A 27494-nucleotide genomic window follows, 5' to 3' on the forward strand; every position below is an offset into this window, starting at 1 on the left:
AGCTCTCCATTTTAGCATTTGTGCAGTACTGCGGCCTGCTGACTAGACAAAAGACAAGTCAGTGGTAATGGTCTACGTCAAGGGTGTCAAACTGGCGGCCCTCCAGCTGTTGCGAAACTACAAGTCCCATCATGCCTTTGCCTTTGGGAGTCATGCTTGTAGCTGTCAATTTTGCAGTGCCTCATGGGATTTGTAGTTTGGCAACAGCTGAAGGGCTGCTAGTTTGACATCCATGGTCTAGGTGTTATCCCAACTGTGAACTGATGTACTGGTAACCATTCATAGGCTATGCATCTATTTAGCACACTAGTAATGTGCCTATGAGGCTAGGAAGAAGACAGGTAAAACCAAAATGCTGGAGGCCTGCCAACTGCCACAAACCAATTATCTGTTCTGAGGTCTGCAGTTCTTTGGGGAGAAGCGAGGAGACCTTTGAAGGTCCACTTTAACACTCTTATACACCCTCAGGAGCTGTGGGACTGTGGGCATACAGTGTATAAGAGCACATTTATTGTAATAATCACATTTTTCTGTTAGCTCATCTTTAATTATGCTCCTTTTATTGCTTTGCATTTTTACAATAACGTCTGAGACGATAACCAACGTATATTTGGTAGATCTTGCTAATTATAAAGCACCAAAGTGTTCTTTACTTGTTCTTCAGCACTGCAGCAGCTTCTGCAGTATGATAGATTTGAAGGCATTGGGGATTAATGTAGTAATGTCCCGCAGCTTAAGTGCTCTGTTAAAATGAATATAAAATTAATTTGCTATCACTTACATAAACTGTCCGCAGCTCCCTTTGGTCCCAGTTCCATCTGTCAAGGCTTCCGCTCCTGCTCACCCATTAATTAGATAAGCTTTCAATTTGCCTTACAGCAGATGAAAATAAGAACTATTCATAATTGGGGCTTATATTAATGACATCCATTCAAGACGCTTCTGAGATCATTCAGAGTTCATTGACAGATGCACTTTACCTGCAGTTGACCACCTTGACTTGTGTTAAGCAGGAGCTGCATTGAAATAGACTTGTACGGGGATCCAAAACATGTTTGAAGTGAGCAGAAGCCAGGCAAAATGGCGGACCTTTAACATTTTAAATACTACTGAAGTTCAATTTAGCTTGTAGGAGCCTCATAAATACTCTGTAGTTACACAAGCCAAGGTCTGCAGAATGCAACCAAAGTGTGGTAATGGTTCTGTTTATCCTTAACCACTTCCCATCCGGCCCATGTATATAAACGTCCAGACGAGAGCAGTGCAGGAGCGGGTTGCCGTTGATAAACGGCGCTCGCATTTTCAGCCTGTACGCACCGATCGCTGTATGGGACCTCTGTGTGAGGTCCCGATCATGTGATCACTGATTGGCCAATCAGTGATCACATGAATAGTAGTAAGCAAGATGTCACTTCTGACATCATTGCTTACTACTGCTTACTACTAGTGAAATCTGTGAATGATCACAGAGGTCACATGGCACAGGGCTATTCACAACAGCCTTGTACCATGTGACAAGCTGTAACCAATCACAGCTCTCACAGTATTTCTCAATGGGTGCAAGAATGCAGCCACAGAGAATGAGAAATGATTGATTTTACAATCTTTAAGGGTATAAAAGCAATCAGTATTAACAAACAAAAAAAAAATCTTCATCACCCCCCCCCCCCCACAAGTAGTACAGTGTCACTATGGTGACACTGTACTGTTAGGGTGACAGTATGCTAGAAAAAAAAAAACTCATAAATAATAATATAAAAAAAATAAAAATGTAAAAAGAATTTTTGAAAAATTATAATTTTTGGTTATAAACTAATTTGGGTTATTTGTATTTACTAAAAAGATAGCTGAATGCATGTTGGCCAAGCTTTATGAAGAAAGATTATTTGTTTGCCAAATTGTAAGAAACACAATCCCAGTGGTGAATAACACCACCAAAATAAAGTTTTATCTGTCTCAAAAAAATGCTAAAAAAATAATATGGGTACAGTGTTGCATGACCGCGCAATTGTCATTCAAAGTGTGACAGCACTGAAAGCTGAAAATTGGCCTGGACAGGAAGGGGGTAAAAATGTCCGGACTGGAAGTGGTTAAAGTATAACTAAAGGCAAAACTTTTTTTTAACATTTTTGAATGGAGTGGGATTAGAATGTCAGTTTTTATTGCTGTCTGTGCCCCCGTTAAGGAGATTCACCCTTTCTATTTGTCCTGTTTACCACTGTCATTAAAAAAAAAGTAAAAGAAAATGCAAAATTTTGGGTTGTCCCCAGAAAAGTAACAGCGGGGAAAACTTCCAACAGGGACACTAGTTTTGGTGACCTGGAGGTTCCCAAGAAATTCGCTTAATTTGAAGAGATTTTGTCTAACTTCCTGTTTGGCTATGGGACAAGAAATGAAGGATAAATCTCCGCAATGGGACACAGATAGCGAAAAACAATATGACGGGTTATAAACCTCAATTTCTCTATCCAAAAAGAAAAAAAAAGTTTTGCATATAATTCTACTTTAACAATACATATCGTTGCAGGAACATTTAAAGCTGAACTTCAGGCAAACAGTTAAATACACCATTAGGTCCCATGTACATAGGACATTCCAAAAACTTTACTATATATATATATATATATATATATATATATATATATTCATTATTTTTCTATATATTTTTTTATATCTTTTATTAAATTTGTGGTCATTTTATCACTTATCCTACTTTGGTATTGCTCAAATGGTAGTCGTGTTTATGTTTACATTTACATCTATGATGTCCTGTAAGAACAGTTCATGTGATGTCAGTCTCTGCCCCAGGGCAAATCAGAGACAGCCCACATGCAGTCTCAGAAACAGCATTTAGAAAGCATATATAAGAGAGGTACAGATTCTCAGTGTGTTGGCTCTGAAGAAATCCAAATAGTAATGTGGCAGCACAGTGGCTAAATGGTTAGCACTTCCGACTGGCAGTACTAGGGTTGTTAGTTCAAACCCCAACCATGGCACCACCTGCCTGGAGTTTGCATGTTCTCCCTGTGCCTGCGTGGGTTTCCTCCCACACTTCAAAGATGTGCTGGTAGGTGAATTGATTCCTGTACAAATTGGCCCTAGTATGTATGAATGTGAGTTAGGGACCTTAGATTGTACGCCCCTTGAGGGTTAGGGACTGATGTGAATGTACAATATATATGTAAAGCACTGCGTAAAATTGACGGCGCTATATAAGTACCTGAAATAAATAAAAATAAAAAAAAGAAAGAAGAGGCTAAGCCCTTGTGGTAATGTCAAAAACGTTTACAGCAAAAGAAGATATCCATTGACGTTTACCACCAAATGACAGCTCAATGTATCCTGATAAAAAAACAAAGTATAATTTACCTGGATACACAAGTAGTTGCGATGACACGTCAAGTTTTTGTTGTTAAAAGAGGTGTTAAAGTGGATCTAAATCCGTTGAGTTAACAGTTTAAAAAAAAAAAAGCATTCCAGAAATGCTGTCACATTTTCTTGTGTTCTCAACCAAACTGTCAAACCATCGAAGGCTCCATTCACATCTGAGTGGTACATTTTTGTGCATTTTTTTAAGCGCGTTTGCAAACACTGACGTGTGATTTGTTAAGGCTTTTTGAGTTCTGGCGTGTTTATATTAGCCAATATAGAAAAATTTAATCTGTGACATCAGTTGTTGTCATGTTTTGACATGCCAGAAAAGCGCTCTCGGTCGTGTTACAAAATGCACAAAAGCGAATGAAAATGTGTGAATTGCGCATTTCAATATATTTCTATGGGACTAAAAACACGTAAAAATGCATCAATCTACTTGAATGAAGCTACAAAAGTAGCTCCAAAAATTTTCTGAGCTTCAGGCGACTTGGAGTGGAGATGTGAACCATCTCCATAGAGTAATATTGATTTTTTTTCTCCATGAGCGTTTTGGACCTTTGAGCTTTGCACTACAAAACGCTCAGGTGTGAATGGGGCCAAATGGGCTGGTGTCATAATTGATCACATGTAGATCACCAAAACGCTCAGGTGTGAATGGGGCCAAATGGCTGGTGTCATAACTGATCACATGCAGATCACCAAAACGCTCAGGTGTGAATGGGGCCAAATGGCTGGTGTCATAACTGATCACATGTAGATCACCAAAACGCTCTGGTGTCAATGGGGCTAAATGGCTGGTGTCATAACTGATCACATGTAGATCACCAAAACGCTCAGGTGTGAATGGGGCCAAATGGGCTGGTGTCATAACTGATCACATGTAGATCACCAAAACGCTCTGGTGTCAATGGGGCTAAATGGCTGGTGTCATAACTGATCACATGTAGATCACCAAAACGCTCAGGTGTGAATGGGGCCAAATGGCTGGTGTCATAACTGATCACATGCAGATCACCAAAACGCTCAGGTGTGAATGGGGCCAAATGGCTGGTGTCATAACTGATCACATGTAGATCACCAAAACGCTCTGGTGTCAATGGGGCTAAATGGCTGGTGTCATAACTGATCACATGTAGATCACCAAAACGCTCAGGTGTGAATGGGGCCAAATGGGCTGGTGTCATAACTGATCACATGTAGATCACCAAAACGCTCTGGTGTCAATGGGGCTAAATGGCTGGTGTCATAACTGATCACATGTAGATCACCAAAACGCTCAGGTGTGAATGGGGCCAAATGGCTGGTGTCATAACTGATCACATGTAGATCACCAAAACGCTCAGGTGTCAATGGGGCCAAATGGCTGGTGTCATAACTGATTACATGTAGATCACCAAAACGCTCAGGTGTGAATGGGGCCAAATGGCTGGTGTCATAGCTGATCACATGTAAATCACCAAAACGCTCAGGTGTGAATGGGGCCAAATGGCTGGTGTCATAACTGGTCACATGTAGATCACCAAAACGCTCAGGTGTCAATGGGGCCAAATGGCTGGTGTCATAACTGATCACATGTAGATCACCAAAACGCTCAGGTGTGAATGGGGCCAAATAGCTGGTGTCATAACTGATCATATGTAAATCACTAAAACGCTCAGGTGTGAATGGGGCCAAATGGCTGGTGTCATAACTGATCACATGTAGATCACCAAAACGCTCAGGTGTCAATGGGGCCAAATGGCTGGTGTCATAACTGATTACATGTAGATCACCAAAACACTCAGGTGTGAATGGGGCCAAATGGCTGGTGTCATAGCTGATCACATGTAAATCACCAAAACGCTCAGGTGTGAATGGGGCCAAATGGCTGGTGTCATAACTGGTCACATGTAGATCACCAAAACGCTCAGGTGTCAATGGGGCCAAATGGCTGGTGTCATAACTGATCACATGTAGATCACCAAAACGCTCAGGTGTGAATGGGGCCAAATAGCTGGTGTCATAACTGATCATATGTAAATCACTAAAACGCTCAGGTGTGAATGGGGCCAAATGGCTGGTGTCATAACTGATCACATGTAGATCACCATGGCAGTTGCAGATCAAACAGAAGTTAAGATGGCAGCTTCCATTATTATTATACAGGATTTATATAGCGCCAACAGTTTTCTCAGAGCTTTACAATATAACGGGAGACAAAACAGCAACAATACAGTTCAATACAAGAGGATTAAGAGGACCCTGCTCCTGGGAGCTCACAATCTTCCTTGGCTGAAATGGATAGGAGGGTTTAGTTCCACTTTAAATTTTCTTTCACCTTCAGCAATAAAGAGTTAATAAATACAATACTGAATTTGGTTGGTGTTTTGTTTTCAGTATCTGCCTGGAGTTCAGCTTTAATCCAAGTCACTTACATTCCTTTGTAGAATAAAACATCACAATCATTAACTAGAAAACTAGGAGCTTTTCAGCTCTCCAAATATTTCTGCCTCGTTAAAACTGGTATTCACTTTTGCTTAATCTTTGTCCTTAGGCACAAACTAGGAAAACATTAAAAATAATTAGCTTAAACACACATACATTTCTTTCTCTATTTAATAAGTATGTTTACTTTATACAAATTTTCTAAAGACGCACACACATATATATATATATATATATATATTTTTTTTTTTTTTTCTTTTTTAATGGAACATAAAAAATGTGCATGTTCAAAGAAAGTCAACCAATCAACATCTACACTGGGTGATGAATAACACTGCCGCTCCTACCTTATTAGTGCCAAGTGTCTATAATGAGGCTCCAAATGGATACATCAGTACCAATGCAGAGAAAAATTAATGATGCACAAGCTAGTTAAGGTAGTTTCATAAAAAAAAGTTTGCCTGTAGATGTTGCTATTTTGCTCCTGACCACTTTCTCTCTTTTTTTCAACCCTGAAACAATGAATCTAAGGAGGGGGGATACTTTTGAACCCCCAGAATGTTTTGGCTAGTTTTAGATTGACTTGCAGGTTTTGGACTCCCAATTTGCTGGTCTGGCACCCGTATTGGACTTTGTATACTGGGTTTCCAAACTTTGGGTGCCTCTGTTTTAAGGGGCGCCCGGCTTTGTGTTTGAGAGTAGCCTCAACGAAGCCATTGTGCTCCATATGAATTTGTTTGATCTCCCCAATCACGAACCACTGATGAGTCAAATCCAGCACCCCAGTTAGATACATTTTATTGGGTTTCAAATAGTTTTATGCAGTTTCAAATAATGTTTATCAATTGCCAAAACTTTTCATTTTTTTAAACTTTTGAATAGAGTAGGGAAAGGCTAAAACCCCGGGTTATTTTTTGCTGTCTGTGTCCTCCTGTTGGAGAGATTTCCCTTCACTTCCTGTCTTGGAGATGGAACATAAAGTGAGAGGAAATCTTCCCAAAGTGCGGGGAACTCCCTACTTACAGTAGTTGTCACCAGAACATTTCGGAACAATGGAAGAATTTGTAAAATTTAGAACTTCCACTTACTTTTGTTCCCTGTGACAATGGTCATGGGGCAAATAGAGGGGTAAATCTGCACGCAGAGACACAGACAGCTGCGACCCTGTTAACTTGAATGGGTCCTGTTTGGTAGCAGTATTGCCCGGAAAATGTAACAGGGGATTTCATTTTTGCTGTGTCTGCAAAGCAAAGCTTCATGCCTGCAGCATGTGTACAGCTCTGAGTGGCTGCATGTCCTTTTTTTTATATGGGCCATTAGGGGGCAGTAAAAGCATGGCTCAACCACCTGCTTTTAGTCCCCTGGCCACCCTTGTGAATGAGCCCTTTATCACAAGATGTATTTATCTTTTAAAGCGTTACTAAACCCAGGACTCTGCATTCACTATATCTGGTCTGGTCTCTCACAGTACACAGAACTGCAATTATTTTAGTAAATATAAATTGCTTAATACCTTTTCTCATCAGCAGTATATAGCAGTCTTGTGACTTCTATCAGTGTCCAGCCCAGCACTAGCTTAAGCTTGTAGGAGGAGTTTTCTTTCTGCTCTAGGAGGATGCAGAACCCCTGACCTTTGTCTGAACAGTGCTGATTGGTCCTGTGCTGATCACACCAAAATGCCTACAGTTCAGTCTGTCTTATCAGGAGATAAGAGGTCAGGGAATAACAGAGAAGAAAAGATCAAACTGCCTTTTTACACATTGTAGAAGATTAACCCCTTAGCTTCCACAGTGAGCACGCTTTACTGCATATACAGATTGATTTTACTCTTGTGGGTTTAGTGACACTTTAAAGAAAATATTTACTAAGAACTGAAATTAGATTGCTAATGAAATTAGACTATAATGTCATCTTATAAACAAAAGCACAAAAAAAACTTGCAAAGTTAATAAGACTATTTTAGTAAGAAGAGTGCTTTAAACAATATCTATGAAAAAACCCCAAAACTCTCAAATGTAGAACCTCTGTTTAGTATCCCAGCTGTCCGTTCTGCCCTTATTGTAATCTACCCATGTACCCATAAACAGAATATGTAGTCATGGACTTTGTGTGGACATATAGAAGAGAAACTGAGCACCATAAAAACCACTTTATGATGTACCATTAAAATCTATTACATAACATTAAAAATGACTCTCCACAATATGCGAAGATTCCAATTACAGTTCACATGTGGACTCGACATATTTCAGGAATCCTTCTTCAGGAGAACGTGACAGAATCAGTACACTGAAACCCAATCCTAATCTTTAATAGAGGAATATCAGCCAGTAGTGTAGACTGGGATTCATAGCATGTGCATGTTCTGAATCACAGTCTACCCTACTGGTTGGGATTCATAGAATGTACATGTTGCCCATAGAGGTGCAAATAAGTAAACCAAGGTGAAGCCCCTGCCTCTCAGGTGGGAAATTCAGGTACATTCAGTAAACAGCCACTGGGCTTGAACACACAATCTTAAAATAGAGGACCAACTTCCCAATTGGGAACCATCCAGACACAATGTAAGTAAGTCGCCATGAAGACAGCATGGTGGTCAATGCATATACATACAGAGGACTATCTTAAAGACAAATTTCACATCAATCCAGCCTGTTGTAATCTACCCACTGGGGCAAATGTTGGCATTACCAACACTCCCACGGCTTCAATTACCACCTCTACGCTGATGATACTCAAATCTACCTATTCACCGCTCACCTCACCCCCACATTCTCCGCCCGCATCACTCACCTCCTAAACGACATCTCTGACTGGATGTCGCTCCATTTCCTCAAGCTCAACCTCTCCAAAACCGAGCTTCTCGTCTTCCCCCCAGCCCGCGCCCCCACCCCATCCTTTCCATCACTACCAACAACACCACCATCAATCCCGCCCAGAAAGCCAAGGTCCTTGGCGTCATTCTGGACTCAAAACTTACCTTTCAACCTCATATCAAATCACTTACAAACACATGCAGGCTCCACCTCCGGAACATCGCCAAGATACGCTCCTTCCTTACCCCAGACACCACTAAACTACTCGTACACTCCCTGATTATCTCACGCCTTGACTACTGCAACTCCCTCCTCACCGGGCCTACCCCAGTGCAGGCTCTCCCCGCTTCAGACCATCCTGAACTCAGCGGCCAGACTCATCCACCTCACCAGCCGCTCCACCTCTGCCACCCCCTCTGCCTCTCCCTCCACTGGCTCCCCATTGCCCAACGCATTAAATTCAAATTGCTCACCCTGACCTATAAGGCCATTCACAACACTGCCCCTAACTACCTCACCGACCTGATTCCCAGGTACCACCCTACCCGTACCCTTCGCTCTTCACAGGACCTCCTTCTATCTTGCTCCCTGGTCTCCTCCTCCCACGCACGACTGCAAGACTTCTCCAGGTCCTCCCCCATCCTCTGGAACTCTCTACCCCAATCCATCAGACTGTCACCTTCCCTCCTCACCTTCAGGCGCTCCCTGAAAACCCACCTCTTCAGGGAAGCCTACCCCACCCTCACCTAACAGCCGCTGCCCTTCCCTCCTCCTACCACTCCATCCCCCACAGCCGTTTCCTCCTGTGCCTCTACCCCCTCCCTCCTAGATTGTAAGCTCGAAAGAGTAGGGCCCTCTTACCCCTTGTGTACTGTTTGATGTTACTGTTCTGTTTCATGTATTGTCCCCCCCTCTATTGTACAGCGCTGAGCAAACCCTTTGGCGCTATATAAACTCGATAAATAAATAAATAAATAAATTACCAAATCACAACTATTTTCTCAAGTAGATTACCTCTTTCTTGCCAAGAATAAAACAGTCTACTGTTCAGGAGCTCAAAGTTCCACCCTTCATCCTGTCTCCAGGCAGAGGTGGGGGGCAGACTCATCAGTGTGCTTTATGCATTTACATGCTTTCAGCTCACTACTTTTGTGAGTATAAATTTTATGTCTTTGTTTTAATAAAGTGTAAAGGATGATGCGCTAGGGCGGCGTTTGCACCCTCTTTTGTTTTTTATGTATTGTAGGATCTGAACACACCTGAGCTCATCCCTAGTTGTCAGCTCACTGGATTGCTGGCAGGATAAAAACAGGTAATTTTTGCACTAATCAAAAAAATGTAACAAAATTCTTCCAATGGTATAACAGAGCAAAAGGAGAGAAAATGAGCTGATTGTCAGGGTTTACATATCCGTTAACTCCTTCCCTGAGACACTGACCCAGAACAAGCAGGTAGATTAGAAGGTCAGCGACTCAGAAAGCACTAAAACCTCTGAAACAACAGCCAGGGAACTCATTTTTTTCAGAAGGGGAGGGTAGCGATGACAGGCTCCATGCTTCCTCATTGCAGGTTTCCTCTTCTCCTTTAATCAAACCACTTTAAAAGGCATTAGAATCTTTTTCCGAACAGATTTCCTTTCATGGAATTCCAACGGAACTATTTGAATGATTTCCACATACTAAGTACCAGGTCTGAACTCTCAGAAAGACATGAGAGGTTATGTGTAGGACAAGGATCCATGTAAAGAAAGCTATGAATTAGGGTTGTCACTGGGCTTTACACTTCATACAACCCTACAGAGGAGTAGAGGGGCCTTGTACTACAATAGATCCCAGCCTGACAGCTCTCTATGGGGGGAGTGCAGCACACCAATGATTACAACTTTTAATGACTCTACAGGTCTGTTAACAGCTGGGATGGATGATTCCCGGATTCCACTGCATCTCCAAGCCTTTAGTCCTCATGCACACTGGGTGTTTTTACAGCGGCTGTTCTTGGCTTTTGACGTTTTTTCTACAGCTAGTAAACCCCCCCAGCATGTTATCCTATGTGTCCATGCACACCTAGACTGTAATCCAGAGGCGTCCCTAGGGTTGGTGTCACCCAGTGCGATAACACTTGGTGACACCCCCTCCGACGATCCCCGCAGAATGGATCGGATCTGCGGATTGAGCATAATGGATCAGACTCCGATCCATTGTGCTCCCCAATCCGCAGATCCGATCCATCCTTCGGGGATTGTCGGCATACAACCTATACGGGGTGACACTGGACCCTCTCCACAAAAAGGTAAGTTGTAAAGCAAGCCAACAATCCCCACAGGATGGATCGGATCTGCAGATTGGGGAGCATAATGGATCGGACTCTGATCCATTATGTTCAATCCACAGATCCGATCCATCCTGCGGGGATAGCCGGCTTGCTTTACAACCTACCTTGTCATGGAGCGGGTCCGGTGTCACCCCGTGCTGTAGGTGTCACCCGGTGCGGTACGCACCCCCCGCACTTGCCTCAAAACGCCACTGCTGTAATCAACGTTTTTTGGCTGGGATGTTTTTTGGCTGGAAAAAAACCCCAGGATAAGTGGGTTTCTAGAGGAGTTTTTTAGCTGGAAAAATGCTCTAACGTTAAAAAACCTGGTAAAAATGCCGCAAACCAGCATTTTTGGACTAAAAAAATGCAAACACAAAAAAGTGCCGCTAAACGCTAATGCAAAAACGCTAAAAAAAAGCTGAAAAAAATCACGTTTTTAACGTGACTTTACACAGCTATCGTTACCAACGTTATCAAAACATCCTGTGTGCTTGAGGGCTACAACTGAACATGAAACACCCAACGTGACAATATTTCTCAACTTTTATTGAGCTGCAATTATACAATCTATTGCTTAAAGTGGAACTAAATTGTATCTGAGCACCACAAACCAAAACCACTACTTCATTTTTAATATTCACAGCAAACTCGCCCATCCATCCATGTCTCCATGCTTTATTTTTTTGAGAAATCACTTTGAAAAATACTCCGCTAGCATGTCTGGCCATGGCCATCTTAATTAAGGGCAGATGATCTATGTAGCATTTACTTCCTGGGATCCATCTGCCCTTAGCTCAGGCATGCAGGCAGGAGGGTGCGCTTAGCTGAGAAAGACCCTCCTTCCCTCCTCCAGACAAAAGAAAAAAAATATGCATGACGACCCCTGGAATGTATGTCATCATTTTGGCCTAGACCAGAAACCAAGAAAAACTAAAAAAAAGTAAAAAAAAAAAAGCAAAAACAAGTAAATATACTTTCTCCAAACGTTGCAAATGCCATAAAAGGAGTCTTTTTGCCTATGCCAAATCACTCACTTTCTATCAAAACTGCAAAGGTAGACAGATGATATTACAGTACGGACAGCCTTTGATAATAGTTGCCTTCGAGGGGTGACTTTTATAGATAATGTTTGTTATTTCAGCCATCCAACTCCCATATATGCTGGCTTGGAAAAGTGACTTGGAAATGGAAATGGCTCAGGAGGACCGGAATATCTGGACCTGCAAAATTCACAAGGAATTTTGAATGTTCAATTGATTAAGGCTAACTACAAGGTTATGTCTTGTTGGTATTTGGCCCCAGCCAGACTATTCAAAACGTATCCGGGAGTCTCCTCTGGGGGTTTTAGAGGTTGTGGCCAGGAAGGTTTCATGTATTACACAAGGTGCCCTAAGGTCCAGCGGTTCCGGACAACGGTGCACACCTTAATATACTCAGTAATGATGATTAATATCCCCAAAAAGGCACAGACTGTGCTCCTGAATGAACCTATTGATATTCCCAAACATACACAAATTTTGATCTTTTATATGTTACTGGCAGTCAAAATATCCATAGAGACTGCCTGGAAGACCCCAGTTGTAGACAGAGCTGTAATGGAGTGGAAGTTCAGAAGACTCTATGGGGTTTTTTATACTAAAGCTGGAGAGTGCAAAATCTGGTGCAGCTCTGCATAGAAACCAATCAGCTTCCAGGTTTTATTGTCAAAGATTAATTGAACGAACTGAAGTTAGAAGCTGATTGGCCACCATGCACAGCTGCACCAGATTCTGAGTGATCCAGCTTTAATAAAACTTCCCCTTAGAGCAGAGTTCTCCAAACTGTGATCTGTGGGAGAGAGGGGGCACTATTCCTCCCACTGATACCAATGATGGGGCACTATTCCTCCCACTGATACCAATGATGGGGCACTATTCCTCCCACTGACAACAATGATGGGGCACTATTCCTCCCACTGACAACAATGATGGGGCACTATTCCTCCCACTGATACCAATGATGGGGCACTATTCCTCCCACTGATACCAATGATGGGGCACTATTCCTCCCACTGACAACAATGATGGGGCACTATTCCTCCCACTGACACCAATGATGGGGCACTATTCCTCCCACTGACACCAATGATTGGGCACTATTCCTCCCACTGATACCAATGATGGGGCACTATTCCTCCCACTGACAACAATGATGGGGCACTATTCCTCCCACTGACACCAATGATGGGGCACTATTCCTCCCACTGACACCAGTGATGGGGCACTTTTCCTCCCACTGATACCAATGATGGGGCACTATTCCTCCCACTGATACCAATGATGGGGCACTATTCCTCCCACTGACACCAATGATGGGGCACTATTCCTATCACTGATACCAATGATGGGGCACTATTCCTCCCACTGACACGAATAATGGGGCACTATTCCTCCCACTGACACCAATGATGGGACACTATTCCTCCCACTGACACCAATGATGGGGCACTATTCCTCCCACTGACACCAATGATGGGGCACTATTCCTCCCACTGACACGAATAATGGGGCACTATTCCTCCCATTGACACCAATGATGGGGCACTATTCCTCCCACTGATCACCAAGCCTATGGCATGGTTTACTCCTACCAATGCCAGGAAATTTTCTACTCTCCACTGGCTACAATCTGGTCCCCCCAAAGCCTAAAGGGCAGTAAACTGGCCCTTTGTATTGAACGTTTGCAGACTCCTATCCCTGAGTGACATGATAACACCTTAGCAACATACTTATCCTGAATGAGTGCTAAAGCCCCTGGATCACCATGCCAGCCAGGCAGCTAGCATTTTCAGCACTGGCGGTCAACAACGGCTAATAATCTATTCTTCAATAGATTTCCCTTAAATAATAAAACCCCCTAACCAGACTGTCATGAGACTTGTGAACGCAGCCAGCTGCTAACAGTTAAAGTTTGTTTTGTACAAAATATGCACTGGCTGCCTGACAACATCCTTAGCACATGTGTATCTGTGTTCTGTGTCAGGCTGAGCTGTGCATGAGCTTTACAATCATCCAATCATGCATTGTTAAACATTAAGCGGCGGCAGGTACGGCTTCATACTGGGTTCCCTTGGAAACATTTGTTACCAGTAAAATCTGGGCTCAGCAACTGCTTTCTGAAATCTCATCGGCATCTGTTTATCCCACAATCACCCTTTTCAGTTCTGGCTCACAGTTACGTCTGGGCTCATGAAACTGACTGCAGATTAAAGAACCGCTCAGTGTTATGACATCATATTGATCGCAGTAAATTCACTGGAGACGCAATATTAAAGTGAGCCAGGACCAATAAATTAGCATTTCTGATGTACAAATCCCAAAACACAACACACAGTATAAATACACACAGTGCAAATACTTCACTTTATTAGGACCTTATTCACACGGGATTGGATTGCCAGCTACAGAAAGAATCCAGTGTACTTATGTAGCTGGATGTGGACATAACAATGACAGGCTGACAGTGGGCTCAGCTCTACCCATGTGTTTGGAGATCATTCACATGGAGCGATTACCTGTGATCAGGGATAAATGATCACCCCTGAACACAAACAGCTTGTATCAGGAGATGATCATCTGTCACTAATCGCAGGTAATCGCACCATGTGCAATTATATGCAAACACCTGCATAAAACTATCTGCCTCCCTCTGTACATCCAACCACAGTAATATACCGGACTCTTCTGCAGCTGGCACTACCCACATGGAAGAAAAATATATTTGAAATATATTTAAAAAAAATATTCTTCCCAAATATATTGATATATATTTGAAATGCTACAATTTCAATATTCAATATATATATATTCCATATATATATGGAAATATTCCATATTCAATATATTTAAAAAAATAAATAAACAAAAAAAAAAAATATATATATATATATATATATATATATATATATATTGTATAAATATACATACACTGCATGTTGAAATGTGTCTTTTATAAATTACAAAATATATGAAAAATATTTTTAAAAATATATTTTTTTAAAATATATTCTTCAGATTTTTTTTAACATATAAAAAAATCATTCTAACATATATTTTTACATATATTTGTTAATGAATTCCAAAAACGTAGATTAAATGTATTTTTAAAGACATACAGTATATTTGAAAATGTATGTTTAAAAATATTTTCCATATATTTTGTAATAAAAACACATTTCAACATGCAGTATATATATATGTATTGAAATATATTTTGAAATATATTGAATATGGCCAAAATTGTAGCATCTCAACTATATGTCAATATATTTGGGAAGAATATTTTTTAAATATATTTCAAATATATTTTTCTTCCATATGGGTAATTCCTGTGCTAGGTGTATTTTCAACCATATAGAAAAGCAATACTCTAAAATACATAAATAGTCAATAGAAGCTTCCTTCCCGTGAAGATGTCCTTCCTGTGATGAAATGCGTCGGACGGAGCCTGGCAAGTGCTGTCATCACACCCACCACTTGTTGTTCAGCAGTGTTATACGATTGTTCTCTCACATGTTTGTGAGCGGTATACGTTGTAATAAATTGCTGATGTTTTACATTTTCTCACACAATGTGCTTTTGTCCTTACATTCTTCTCGTAATGTTATGAGCTCTGTGGGTTATCCTGCCTGATGGCTGATGATCATTTTTACCTGTGGCTTACGGAATCCATTACTTCTTATGTACTAAAGATCTCCTATAATTTAGAGATCCTTCCTATCCGGCAAGGAGTTTTGGCACCTTGGTGGTCTGGCACACTACAGTTGGCACTGGTTTGAAATGGACTTGTGGCACATCACATTTAAGATACTAACAATTGATCACTTATGACAAATTTTCACCTATATTTAAAGACACATGCACTTTTTATTGTTGCACTGATACTTTAATTAAGTTGAGGAGTGTTTTAGTTGATTTATACAGAATTTTGAATATCTGACACTATTAAAAGCGAAACCGCACCTATTTTGTGTATACTAACATTCCATATGAATGAGGCCCTAACAAGACATTTCTAAAAGCATATAGTAAATACATGGATTTATTTTAGCCAGTAAAATTCACACTGTATGTTTAGGTGCGGACAGTTTAGCTGTGTTCAGAGAAAACTGAAGTCTGGGAGGCACATCAAGACGCGCAACACATCTGCGTATGTGTGGAGAATTTGTTGTTCATGTGACCACACTGCAGGTATTTGGGACCTTCATACCTGCAGCATCTGCCTAGGAACCCTCAGTGTGTGTGTATACAGTGGGGCAAAAAAGTATTTAGTCAGCCACCAATTGTGCAATTTCTCCCACTTAAAAAGATGAGAGAGGCCTGTAATTGGCATCATAGATAGACCTCAACTATGAGAGACAAAATGAGAAAAAAAATCCAGACAATCACATTGGCTGATTTGGAAAGAATTTATTTTATGGTGGAAAATAAGTATTTGGTCAATATCAAAAGTTCATCTCAATACTTTGTTATATATCCTTTGTTGGCAATGACAGAGGTCAAAGGTTTCCTGTAAGTCTTCACAAGGTTGGCACACACTGTTGCTGGTATGTTGGCCCATTCCTCCATGCAGATCTCCTCTAGAGCAGTGATGTTTTCGGGCTGTCGCTGTGCAACACAGACTTTTAACTCCCTCCAAAGGTTTTCTATGGGGTTGAGATCTGGAGACTGGCTAGGCCACTCCAGGACCTTGAAATGCTTCTTAAGAAGCCACTCCTTTGTTGCCCAGGCGGTATGTTTGGGATCATTGTCATGTTGGAAGACCCAGCCACGTTTCATCTTCAATGCCCTTGCTGATGGAAGGAGGTTTGCACTCAAAATCTCACAATACATGGCCCCATTCATTCTGTGCTCTACATGGATCAGTCGTCCTGGTCCCTTTGTGGAGAAACAGCCCCAAAGCATGATGTTGCCACCCCCATGCTTCACAGTAGGTATGGTGTTCTTTGGATGCAACTCAGCATTCTCTCTCCTCCAAACACAATGAGTTGTGTATCTACCAAACAGTTCTATTTTGGTTTCATCTGACCATATGACATTCTTCCAATCCTCTTCTGGATCATCCAAATGCTCTCTAGCAAACTTCAGACGGGCCCGGACATGTACTGGCTTAAGCAGGGGGACACGTCTGGTACTGCAGGATCTGAGTCCCTGGCGGCGTAGTGTGTTACTGATGGTAGCCTTTGTTACGTTGGTCCCAGCTCTCTGTAGGTCATTCACATTTCCCCCCGTGTGGTCCTGGGATTTTTGCTCACCGTTCTTGTGATCATTTTGACCCCACGGGGTGAGATCTTCCGTGGAACCGCAGATCGAGGGAGATTATCAGTGGTCTTGTATGTCTTCCATTTTCTAATTATTGCTCCCACAGTTGATTTGTTCACACCAAGCTGCTTGCCTATTGCAGATTCAGTCTTCCCAGCCTGGTGCAGGTCTACAATTTTGTTTCTGGTGTCCTTCGACAGCTCTTTTGTCTTCACCATAGTGGAGTTTGGAGTGTGACTGTTTGAGGTTGTGGACAGGTGTCTTTTATACTGATAACAAGTTCAAACAGGTGCCACTGATACAGGTAATGAGTGCAGGACAGAGGAGCCTCTTAAAGAAAAAGGTACAGGTCTGTGAGAGCCAGAAATCTTGCTTGTTTGTAGGTGACCAAATACTTATTTTCCACCATAATTTGCAAATAAATTCTTTCCAGATCAGCCAATGTGATTGTCTGGATTTGTTTTCTCATTTTGTCTCTCATAGTTGAGGTCTATCTATGATGCCAATTACAGGCCTCTCTCATCTTTTTAAGTGGGAGAACTTGCACAATTGGTGGCTGACTAAATACTTTTTTGCCCCACTGTATGTGCTGCAGGTCTCTGCCAGTTTGCAAAGATCTTCATCTGCGTAGGTGCAGAATTCCACGCCACACATGCATCCATCAGTAAAACTGTCTATTTGGATGTGTAACATGGACATCCCAGGAGGTAGTGGGGGGGCCCTACATCATTCTCCCCTAGGCTGGAAAGCAGGAAGTGCCGGGCTACAGCACTAAAAAAAAGTTCAGAAGCCTTCCTAAAAATGTGGGAAGCTTATCCAATTGTGGAGGAGGGAAGTGGGAGGCATCAGAAGCAAAAAAAGAGGTTGTAATGGGTGAAGGTCCACTTTCAATGTTATCTGTTCATTAAAAAAAAATCAAGTGGATTTTTAAAGTGCATGTATAGCCAAAACATTTTTATCTAGGTTTGGATGAAGTAGGGAAGAGTTAAAGATCCTGCCAGGTTATATTTTGTTGTCTGGGTATCATTGGGGACATTTCTTTTCACTTCCTGTCTCAGAGATGTAATATGAAGTTAGAAGAAATGTCTTAAAGTGAGGGAATTTCCCTCTTAGGCCCCACGGGACACTTCTGAACGATGGAAACTGACTGCTGGAAAACGTAGGTGAAAAAACGTCAGTTTAGCCACGTTTGCATACCGCGTTTATGTGCGTTTGCGTTTTAGAAGCGTTTTTTTAAGATCACCTCAGGACACCTTTCAAAATGCCCAGAATGCACTGAAAAACAGTAAAAAATTAACTATTTCAAACATTTTGAGAGAAATAGAGAGAGCAGAAGCAGAGAGAGCAGTATTTGTTGAGATTAGCTGTCTTTTTTGTGGTGTTTGGCTGTGTTCCATCTCATTTCTGTGCAGAAATTATTGCAGCAGCGTCTAACATATTTTCTTTCATGCGAAACCTCAAAGTATGGTGTACCAGGTCCATTTGAGTACCAGGAAAACACTTTGCATGCATTTTTCATGATGAAAAAAGGCTCTGGACAGCATCTGGAAATGGAAGAGTTAAAAAAATGTTTCAAACGAAAACGCCTATAAACGCGGTTAGCCTCGTTTAGAAGAATTTTGCGTTTGAAACTCTGTTAAAATCTACTGCTGAACTCAAGTTTTCTGCGTTCAAAAAAACGACTGTAAACTCAACTGCCTGTAAACGATCATGTGTACATGGACACATAGGAAAACATTAGGGAGAGTTCAGGGGCTGCTGAAAAAACCGCTGAACAGCTCCTGAACATGAGTTTATCAGCTGCAGTGTACATGAGCCCTTAGGGCTTGTTCAAACGAGCAGTCAGGGGGTGGTAATATAAGGGCTCATGTACACTGCAGCTCCTAAACTGACGTTCAGGAGCTGTTCAGCATTTTTTTCAGCAGCCCCTGAACTCTCCCTAATGTTTTCCTATGTGTCCATGTACACATAGTTGTTTACAGTCGTTTACAGGCAGTTGAGTTTACAGTCCTTTTTTTTAAAGCACCAAACTTGCGTTCAGGAGTAGATTTTACCAGCGTTTCAAATGCTAAACGCATGTAAACGTGGTTAACCGCGTTTATAAGCGTTTGCGTTTAGAAGCTTTTTTTAACTGTTCCATGTCCAGTTGCTGTCCAGAGCCTTTTTTCATCATCAGAAATAAATGCAAAACGTTTTCCATGTATTCAAATGGACCCGGTACACCAGTGCAGTCAGTTCCAGGTTTTGCGTGAAGGAACAAATGGTAGAACGTGCCGCATTATGCTCATGATGGGATCCATAGTGAATACAACCAGAAAAGACAGGTCATCTTAACACATACTGCTCTCTCTGCTTCTGCTCTCTCTATTTCTCCCAAAATGTCTGAAATAGTTAATTGTGTACAATTTTTCAGTGCATTCTGGGCATTTGGGAGGGTCTCCTGAGGTTATCTTTTAAAAACACTTCTAAACATAAAAGCACATAAACACGCATAAAAGCGATATGCAAACACGGCTAAACTGACGTGTTTTAACCTATGTTTTCCAGCAGTCAGTTTCCATCGTTCAGAAGTGTTTTTCAAACGCCCCGTGTACATGAGACCTAAGACAGTTTAACTGTATCTTTACCAACTCCCCCAACCTCCTCCTTCTTCCCCCCCAAAACAAGGACATGCAGTTGCTCAAGGTTGCACACATGCTTTTGCCTGGTGATACCACCACTGAATGAGACCCATTCGAGAGAGCCTTGCCGCAACCGCCCTGCACAAAAAAAATGTATGTGTGTTTGACCAGCCTAAGTATCTGATATCAGTATCGTTTAATCTCCTCCAGAGCAAAGAGGGCCAGCACTAGAAGCCAACGAGGCTCTGCTGCAATACACATTTGATGCTCACAGGAAACATGCTGACAGGAGGAGAGTAAGCAGAGGGGTGACTGCTCATTTCACTGCTGCTCCTTCATTGTGCTATCAGCAGGCTGGATGGTTTACCCTTGACCTAGGTGTGCTGCTGCAGCAGTGGAGGTACTGTCTGGCAGAATCGTTTGGTAGGTAAAATAATTCTTATATATGTATTTCAACCAGGGGCGGACTGACAACTCATGGGGCCCCTGGGCAATAGGGGATCATGGGGCCCCTGTGTCCTTGGCCAAACTCACAAAAGCCTATGAAAAAGATACCAGGGGCATCTCATGGGGCCCCTTACTGACCCCGGGCCCTCGGGTAGTGCCCGAGTTTCCAAATGGTCAGTCTGCCCCTGATTTCAACTGTGTATATAGCAGTCTGCTAAGACATCACCTTTAGGGCTCGTTCGCACTTGACTGTTTTACCAACTCTTGCCAAACACCCCTATAGCATTTGGCAAGCATTGGTCCGGCGTTTGTGGAGCGTTCCGCAAACGCTTTCCATATATGCTGCCACAGCATTACAACTAGGCAACAAAGACTTAAATTGGCTGAAAAGATCAAGCCTAAGCTGCTGATGTAAGTGGTCATGTGACCATGGACACCACAGCCAAATTATTTTATTTTGCTAACATCAGCTTGGGATTCTTTTTTTTGCTGTAACATGTCATACTTATTCCCATACACAATGATAAATGGATTCTAATGACATGGATAAAGAACAAGGTTAAAATCTTCCAACATTGGAGAAAAAAGTGCTGTACATCTGGGAGTATGGACAGCTCAGAGTACTCCATTGTATGCGCCTCACCCATCATCTAATGTACTACAGAAAGGCAGCTGCAACATATCAGCATCTGAATGTTTATAGACTGTATACATTGGAGCTCAACTGTCGTGACTTCACTTGTGTTCTCCTGCCTTGCAGAACTGCAATAATCACTTTTCTTGGCCCTGATCCTCACCAGTCAAGTGATATGACTTTCTTCTGGTAACTTACTTTTGCATGTTTTCCCATTGCGGTTCAGAGCGTAGCCTTTCCGACATTTACATATAAAGGAGCTGTCTGTAGTCACACATTCGTGTTCACAACCGTGGTTGCCCCGTGCACAGTAGTCAATCTCTGGAATAAGAACACATAAAGATGTAATGCCCAACTGGATGGCATTTAGTTTCCTAAAGAACTGCGCATCACAATCAATTCTTGAATGCCATTGTATAAATGTTTTTTTACGCTGGTTTTCGGTTATTTTTCCACCATTTGTTGCATCTCAGTGTTTCTGATCTCCTGCACCCATTATGAAGCCACATCCTGCCTACAAACATGCACTCCAGCAATGGCATGTCTCTGGATGGGTTTCCCAATGGTGATAACAGTTGACCAGGCCTGCCTGATGTGCATTGAAAACGGCCATTTGTAGTCTTCAAGGTGACAACACAGGAGCACAATTGGAAGACAAAGACAGAGCTTTGCCTCCCTAGAACAAGAAGTGTATGACATCCTTCTCTTAAATTTGCTAAAAAGGCTCCAGGTACTTTACCACCATCCCAAAGGTTACCCCCTTTCAGAAGTGTGTACACCCACTCGTAGGGGTGCAATTTCAGAGTGCACTTTGGAACACCTTTTTAATGGATTGGTACTTGCCGAGAGTTACATTGGGACTTTTCTTTGTGGTAAGGCTGGTTTTTTAGCACTGTGTATAGCAGTTAATATGGTTTAGCTTTATTGTGATATAAGGTAATTGCTGTATGTAAGGCTCATGTTATTTAGTCTAACGTATTCTAATGTATTCTTTGACCTGAATATTGATTTGTGCATTGTATTTATCTTGCTTTGCCATAATACATTTACTTTAACTACCATCAAGTTGCTTGTGGACTATTTTCTGTGTACTATTATAAAATGAAAGGCTACTAACATTTAAGTCATACAGGTGTGTGCAGTCTTCAAATTATATATATCCAGGTGTGTCAGAGGGGATGGTTTGCAGAGTTGTTGCAGAACAGAGAACCAATCATACTAAGTGCTATAGTGGCACATCTGGTGGTTCGATCCCGAGCTGAACCGTGTGTGTCTACTGACACACATAGCGCGGCTCTGCTGAAGATTTGAACGACAGCAGCAGGAGCTAATGGCTCCCACTGCTGCTTCTGTGTCCTGTGAGGAGAAGAACAGAGATCAGTGCTGCTTCAAAAGGGCACAGCGCTGGATTGAGAAATCAGTATACAGGAGGGTGAGGGGTGTCAGGAATGGACTGGCCAGCAATGGTGGGACTCACCTGCCTTTTGATCTGCAGTACCAGGGCTGGCCAGCGGATGCTCCCAGCAATCAGAGACTCAACTTTGCAGCCAGCTAACACCTGGAACTGATTATGCTGGGGTATTTAAGGGATGGCCAGACCCACAGACTCTGCCTTGTTGTTGTGTTTGTCCTGGGCCCTGTATCCTGTTTCTGTCCTGCATCCTGTTTCTGAACCGCTGCTGACTTCTCCTGCTCTGATCCCGGCTCGCTCCTGACCATCCCTCTGCCTGACCCTCTGTACCACGCTGCTTGCTACCTGTTCTGATCCCTGGCTTGTGACCCTGACCATCCCTCTGCCTGACCCTCTGTACTACGCTGCTTGCTACCTGCTGAACCTGGCCTGTGACCCCGACCAATCTCCGCTTGCTCCCCCTGTACCTACCTGCCCTATTGATATTGACCCGGCCTGCCTGACGACGCTTGCTTGTATGTACTGTTATCTGTGGGTGGTTGGTTTGGTTTGGTTGCACTGTATTATGTTTAGTATTGCACTGCGTTTATGTTTATATTGTTAGTGTTAATAAATTATATTGTTTATAACATATCTGAGGTCTGCGTTTCCCTGCGTCAGTCACATACCTCTGGTCACACCTGGGAGCCCTGACATTACACCAAGGCACAATCCTGACCAGAAGTGGCTGCACAGGGAAGCCATCTTGGCTTGTTGCTGGGAAGGATGGATCTGGATGAGGTTGTGTATTTATATCTGCTAGTGTTTGATGACAGGGAGTATGCTTATCAAACTCTGAAGGAGTATCCCCGGGATGAACTGCTAGAATGTATACGGCTCGCTCATGTTCTAGTAGATCAGGGCACAGAGTTCTCTGAGGTGCAGCCTTTGATTGAGGTTTGTGCAGAGTTGGTTTCATCTGGTTCCCCCGAATGCAGGGATGAATTTTTGCCACCATTTAGTGCAGACCAGGTAGAGTCCCTGGTGTGGTTATTAGAGGATGATGTGGGTTACTTTCTGGAGCGTTATTCCACATGTTCACCACAGACACTAAGAGATTGTATAAACGCAGTGCAGTCATTGACCAGACAGGCTTTGTGTAAGCTCAGCTTTGTTCAACCCATACTGCAGACATGGACAGATTTGTTGCACCCAGCCTCAGTCAGCTTACAAAAACCCAGTCCTGCTTCTAACTCTACTCCTGTATTCCCACCAGCTCCTCCAGTTACAGCCCAGTATACTTGGCTATCTACCGCATGTCAGTCCCCTGTTCCCACTCGCTGCACCTATCCTGCCTTTAACCCTGTAAAAAAGCCCTCTGTAGCAACTGCTCCCTCTCCTGTTCCATCCTCCAGTTTTTCTCTGTCTCCAGCTGCTCCATTCGTTTGCAGACCTGCGTTTACTTGCAGTGCTCCAGTAGTTAAAACCAGAAAAAAGCGAAAATTCTTTCCAACCAATATCATCCTGCCAGTATCCAAACCGGTGAAACTGGCTTCCGTTACTCAGCCTGAAGCCTCTACTCAGCCTGAAGCCTCTACTCAGCCTGAAGCCTCTACTCAGCCTGAAGCCTCTACTCAGCCTGATGCCTGCATTCAGCCTGATGCCGCTACTCAGCATGATGAACTGATCCAGCCCGACGATCCTATTAGGCCAGTTGACTCGATGCCCGCTGTTGATCCAGATGATCCGGTACCTGATCCAGTGCCCGCTGTCGTGCCAATTGACTTAGAGCCCGCTGTCATACCTGGTGACCCGGTGCCCACTGCCTTGCCAGATGACGCGGTGCCCGCTGGCAAGCCAAATGACCTGATGCCTGGTGACCCAGTGCCCGCTGTCATACCTGGTGACCCGATGCCCGCTGTCGAGCCAGACAATCCGATACCTGATGACCCGGTGCCCACTGTCGTGCCTGTTGACTCGGTGCCCGCTGTTCCGCCAGACGACTCGGTGCCTGCAGTCTTGCCAGACGACTCGAAGCCTGCTGTTCCGCCAGTTGGCTCGGTGCCCGCAGTCTTGCCAGACGACTCGGTGCCCGCAGTCTTGCCAGACGACTCGGTGCCCGCAGTCTTGCCAGTTGACTCGATGCCCGCTGTTCCGCCAGACGACTCGGTGCCCGCAGTCTTGCCAGACGACTCGGTGCCCGCAGTCTTGCCAGACGACTCGGTGCCCGCAGTCTTGCCAGACGACTCGGTGCCCGCAGTCTTGCCAGACGACTCGGTGCCCGCAGTCTTGCCAGACGACTCGAAGCCTGCTGTTCAGCCAGTTGGCTCGGTGCCCGCAGTCTTGCCAGACGACTCGGTGCCCGCTGTTCCGCCAGTCGACTCGGTGCCCGCAGTCTTGCCAGTTGACTCGATGCCCGCTGTTCCGCCAGACGACTCGGTGCCCGCAGTCTTGCCAGACGACTCGGTGCCCGCAGTCTTGCCAGACGACTCGGTGCCCGCAGTCTTGCCAGACGACTCGGTGCCCGCAGTCTTGCCAGACGACTCGAAGCCTGCTGTTCCGCCAGTTGGCTCGGTGCCCGCAGTCTTGCCAGTCGGCTCGGTGCCCGCTGTTCCGCCAGTCGACTCGGTGCCCGCAGTCTTGCCAGACGACTCGGTGCCCGCAGTCTTGCCAGTTGACTCGGTGCCCGCAGTCTTGCCAGACGACTCGGTGCCCGCAGTCTTGCCAGACGACTCGGTGCCCGCAGTCTTGCCAGACGACTCGGTGCCCGCAGTCTTGCCAGACGACTCGGTGCCCGCAGTCTTGCCAGACGACTCGGTGCCCGCAGTTCCGCCAGTTGACTCGATGCCCGCTGTTCCGCCAGTTGACTCGGTGCCCGCAGTCTTGCCAGACGACTCGGTGCCCACTGTCGTGCCTGGTGACTCGGTGCCCGCCGCTTCGTCTGGGGGCCTGAGACCTGTTGCTCCGCCTGAGGGCCCGAGACCTGTCGCTCCATCTGGGGTCCGGCGCCCGCCGCTCCGCCTGAGGGCCCGAGACCTGTCGCTCCATCTGGGGGTCCGGCGCCCGCCGCTCCGCCTGAGGGCCCGAGACCTGTAGCTCCGCCTGGGGGTCCGGCACCCGCCGCTCCGCCTGGGGGCCCGATGCCTGTCGCCCCGCCTGGGGGCCCGATGCCTGTCTCCCCGCCTGGGGGCCCGGCGCCCGCCGCTCCGCCTGAGGGCCCGAGACCTGTCGCTCCATCTGGGGGTCCGGCGCCCGCCGCTCCGCCTGAGGGCCCGAGACCTGTCGCTCCATCTGGGGGTCCGGCGCCCGCCGCTCCGCCTGAGGGCCCGAGACCTGTAGCTCCGCCTGGGGGCCCGGCGCCCGCCGCTCCGCCCGGGGGCCCGGTGCCCGCCGCCCCGCCCGGGGGCCCGGTGCCTGCCGCCCCGCCCGGGGGCCCGGTGCCTGCCGCTCCGCCTGGTGGCCCGCTGCCTGCTGCTTCGCCTGGTAGCCCGATGTGCCTCTGCCCGGAGTCCTGCCCGATGTGCCTCTGCCCGGAGTCCTGCCCGATGTGCCTCTGCCCGGAGTCCAGCCCGATGTGCCTCTGCCCGGAGTCCAGCCCGATGTGCCTCTGCCCGGAGTCCAGCCCGATGTGCCTCTGCCCGGAGTCCAGCCCGATATGCCTCTGCCCGATGTGCCTCTGCCCGGAGTCCAGCCCGATGTGCCTCTGCCCGGAGTCCAGCCCGATGTGCCTCTGCCCGGAGTCCAGCCCGATGTGCCTCTGCCCGGAGTCCAGCCCGATGTGCCTCTGCCCGGAGTCCAGCCCGATGTGCCTCTGCCCGGAGTCCAGCCCGATGTGCCTCTGCCAGGAGTCCAGCCCGATGTGCCTCTGCCCGGAGTCCAGCCCGATGTGCCTCTGCCCGGAGTCCAGCCCGATGTGCCTCTGCCCGGAGTCCAGCCGATGTGCCTCTGCCCGGTGTGCCTCTGCCCGGAGTCCAGCCCGGTGTGCCTCTGCCCGGAGTCCAGCCCGGTGTGCCTCTGCCCGGAGTCCAGCCCGGTGTGCCTCTGCCCGGTGTACCACTGCCCGGAGTCCTGCCCGGTGTGCCAGTCTTTGATATCCCGCCAGTTACCAGACCCGGGCGGTGGAACATTTTTCCCAGCTAGGACTGTTTGGAGCGTCCTGAGGCCGCTCCTTGAGGGGGGGGTACTGTCAGGAATGGACTGGCCAGCAATGGTGGGACTCACCTGCCTTTTGATCTGCAGTACCAGGGCTGGCCAGCGGATGCTCCCAGCAATCAGAGACTCAACTTTGCAGCCAGCTAACACCTGGAACTGATTATGCTGGGGTATTTAAGGGATGGCCAGACCCACAGACTCTGCCTTGGTGTTGTGTTTGTCCTGGGCCCTGTATCCTGTTTCTGTCCTGCATCCTGTTTCTGAACCGCTGCTGACTTCTCCTGCTCTGATCCCGGCTCGCTCCTGACCATCCCTCTGCCTGACCCTCTGTACCACGCTGCTTGCTACCTGTTCTGATCCCTGGCTTGTGACCCTGACCATCCCTCTGCCTGACCCTCTGTACTACGCTGCTTGCTACCTGCTGAACCTGGCCTGTGACCCCGACCAATCTCCGCTTGCTCCCCCTGTACCTACCTGCCCTATTGATATTGACCCGGCCTGCCTGACGACGCTTGCTTGTATGTACTGTTATCTGTGGGTGGTTGGTTTGGTTTGGTTGCACTGTATTATGTTTAGTATTGCACTGCGTTTATGTTTATATTGTTAGTGTTAATAAATTATATTGTTTATAACATATCTGAGGTCTGCGTTTCCCTGCGTCAGCCACACACCTCTGGTCACACCTGGGAGCCCTGACAAGGGGGCAATGTAGACACTGGGACATTTTTTTACTTTAATGCAGGGAATACAATAAGGTAAAAAATGTCCAGGCTTTAGAACCACTTTAAGCACAGAGCATAGTTTGAACATAAGATGTTCATCTTTTGGGGGTTTCACACTCAAAATTAAACCATTTAATGAAGAATAGAACTTACTTGTGCACTTTTTTTTGTCTGGATTGAGGGTAAACCCTTGCCGACATCTGCAGTAATAGGAATCGTCTGTATTAACACACTCGTGTTGACATCCGTGATCAGCCAAGGCGCAGTAATCCGGTCCTGGGCAAAATGGACATATATATAT

The 27494-nt window shown here is 45.1% G+C and overlaps 1 protein-coding gene across 1 annotated transcript in view; it reads right to left on the reverse strand.

Annotated features, from left to right (window-relative positions):
- Positions 1-27494, reverse strand: part of MATN2 (matrilin 2) — a 151920-nt gene that overhangs the window by 59030 nt on the left and 65396 nt on the right. Inside the window, exons 7-8 of the mRNA XM_089666562.1 lie at positions 27347-27469; positions 21128-21250 (exon numbers count right to left, since the gene is read on the reverse strand). Coding sequence (XP_089522688.1) covers positions 21128-21250; positions 27347-27469 — 246 coding nt within the window. The remainder of the gene's footprint in view (positions 1-21127; positions 21251-27346; positions 27470-27494) is intronic.

This window comes from Staurois parvus, unplaced genomic scaffold (assembly GCF_062004578.1).
Source record: "Staurois parvus isolate SC_StPar_1 unplaced genomic scaffold, SC_StPar_1.0 ptg000052l, whole genome shotgun sequence".
Lineage (NCBI taxonomy): Eukaryota > Metazoa > Chordata > Amphibia > Anura > Ranidae > Staurois > Staurois parvus.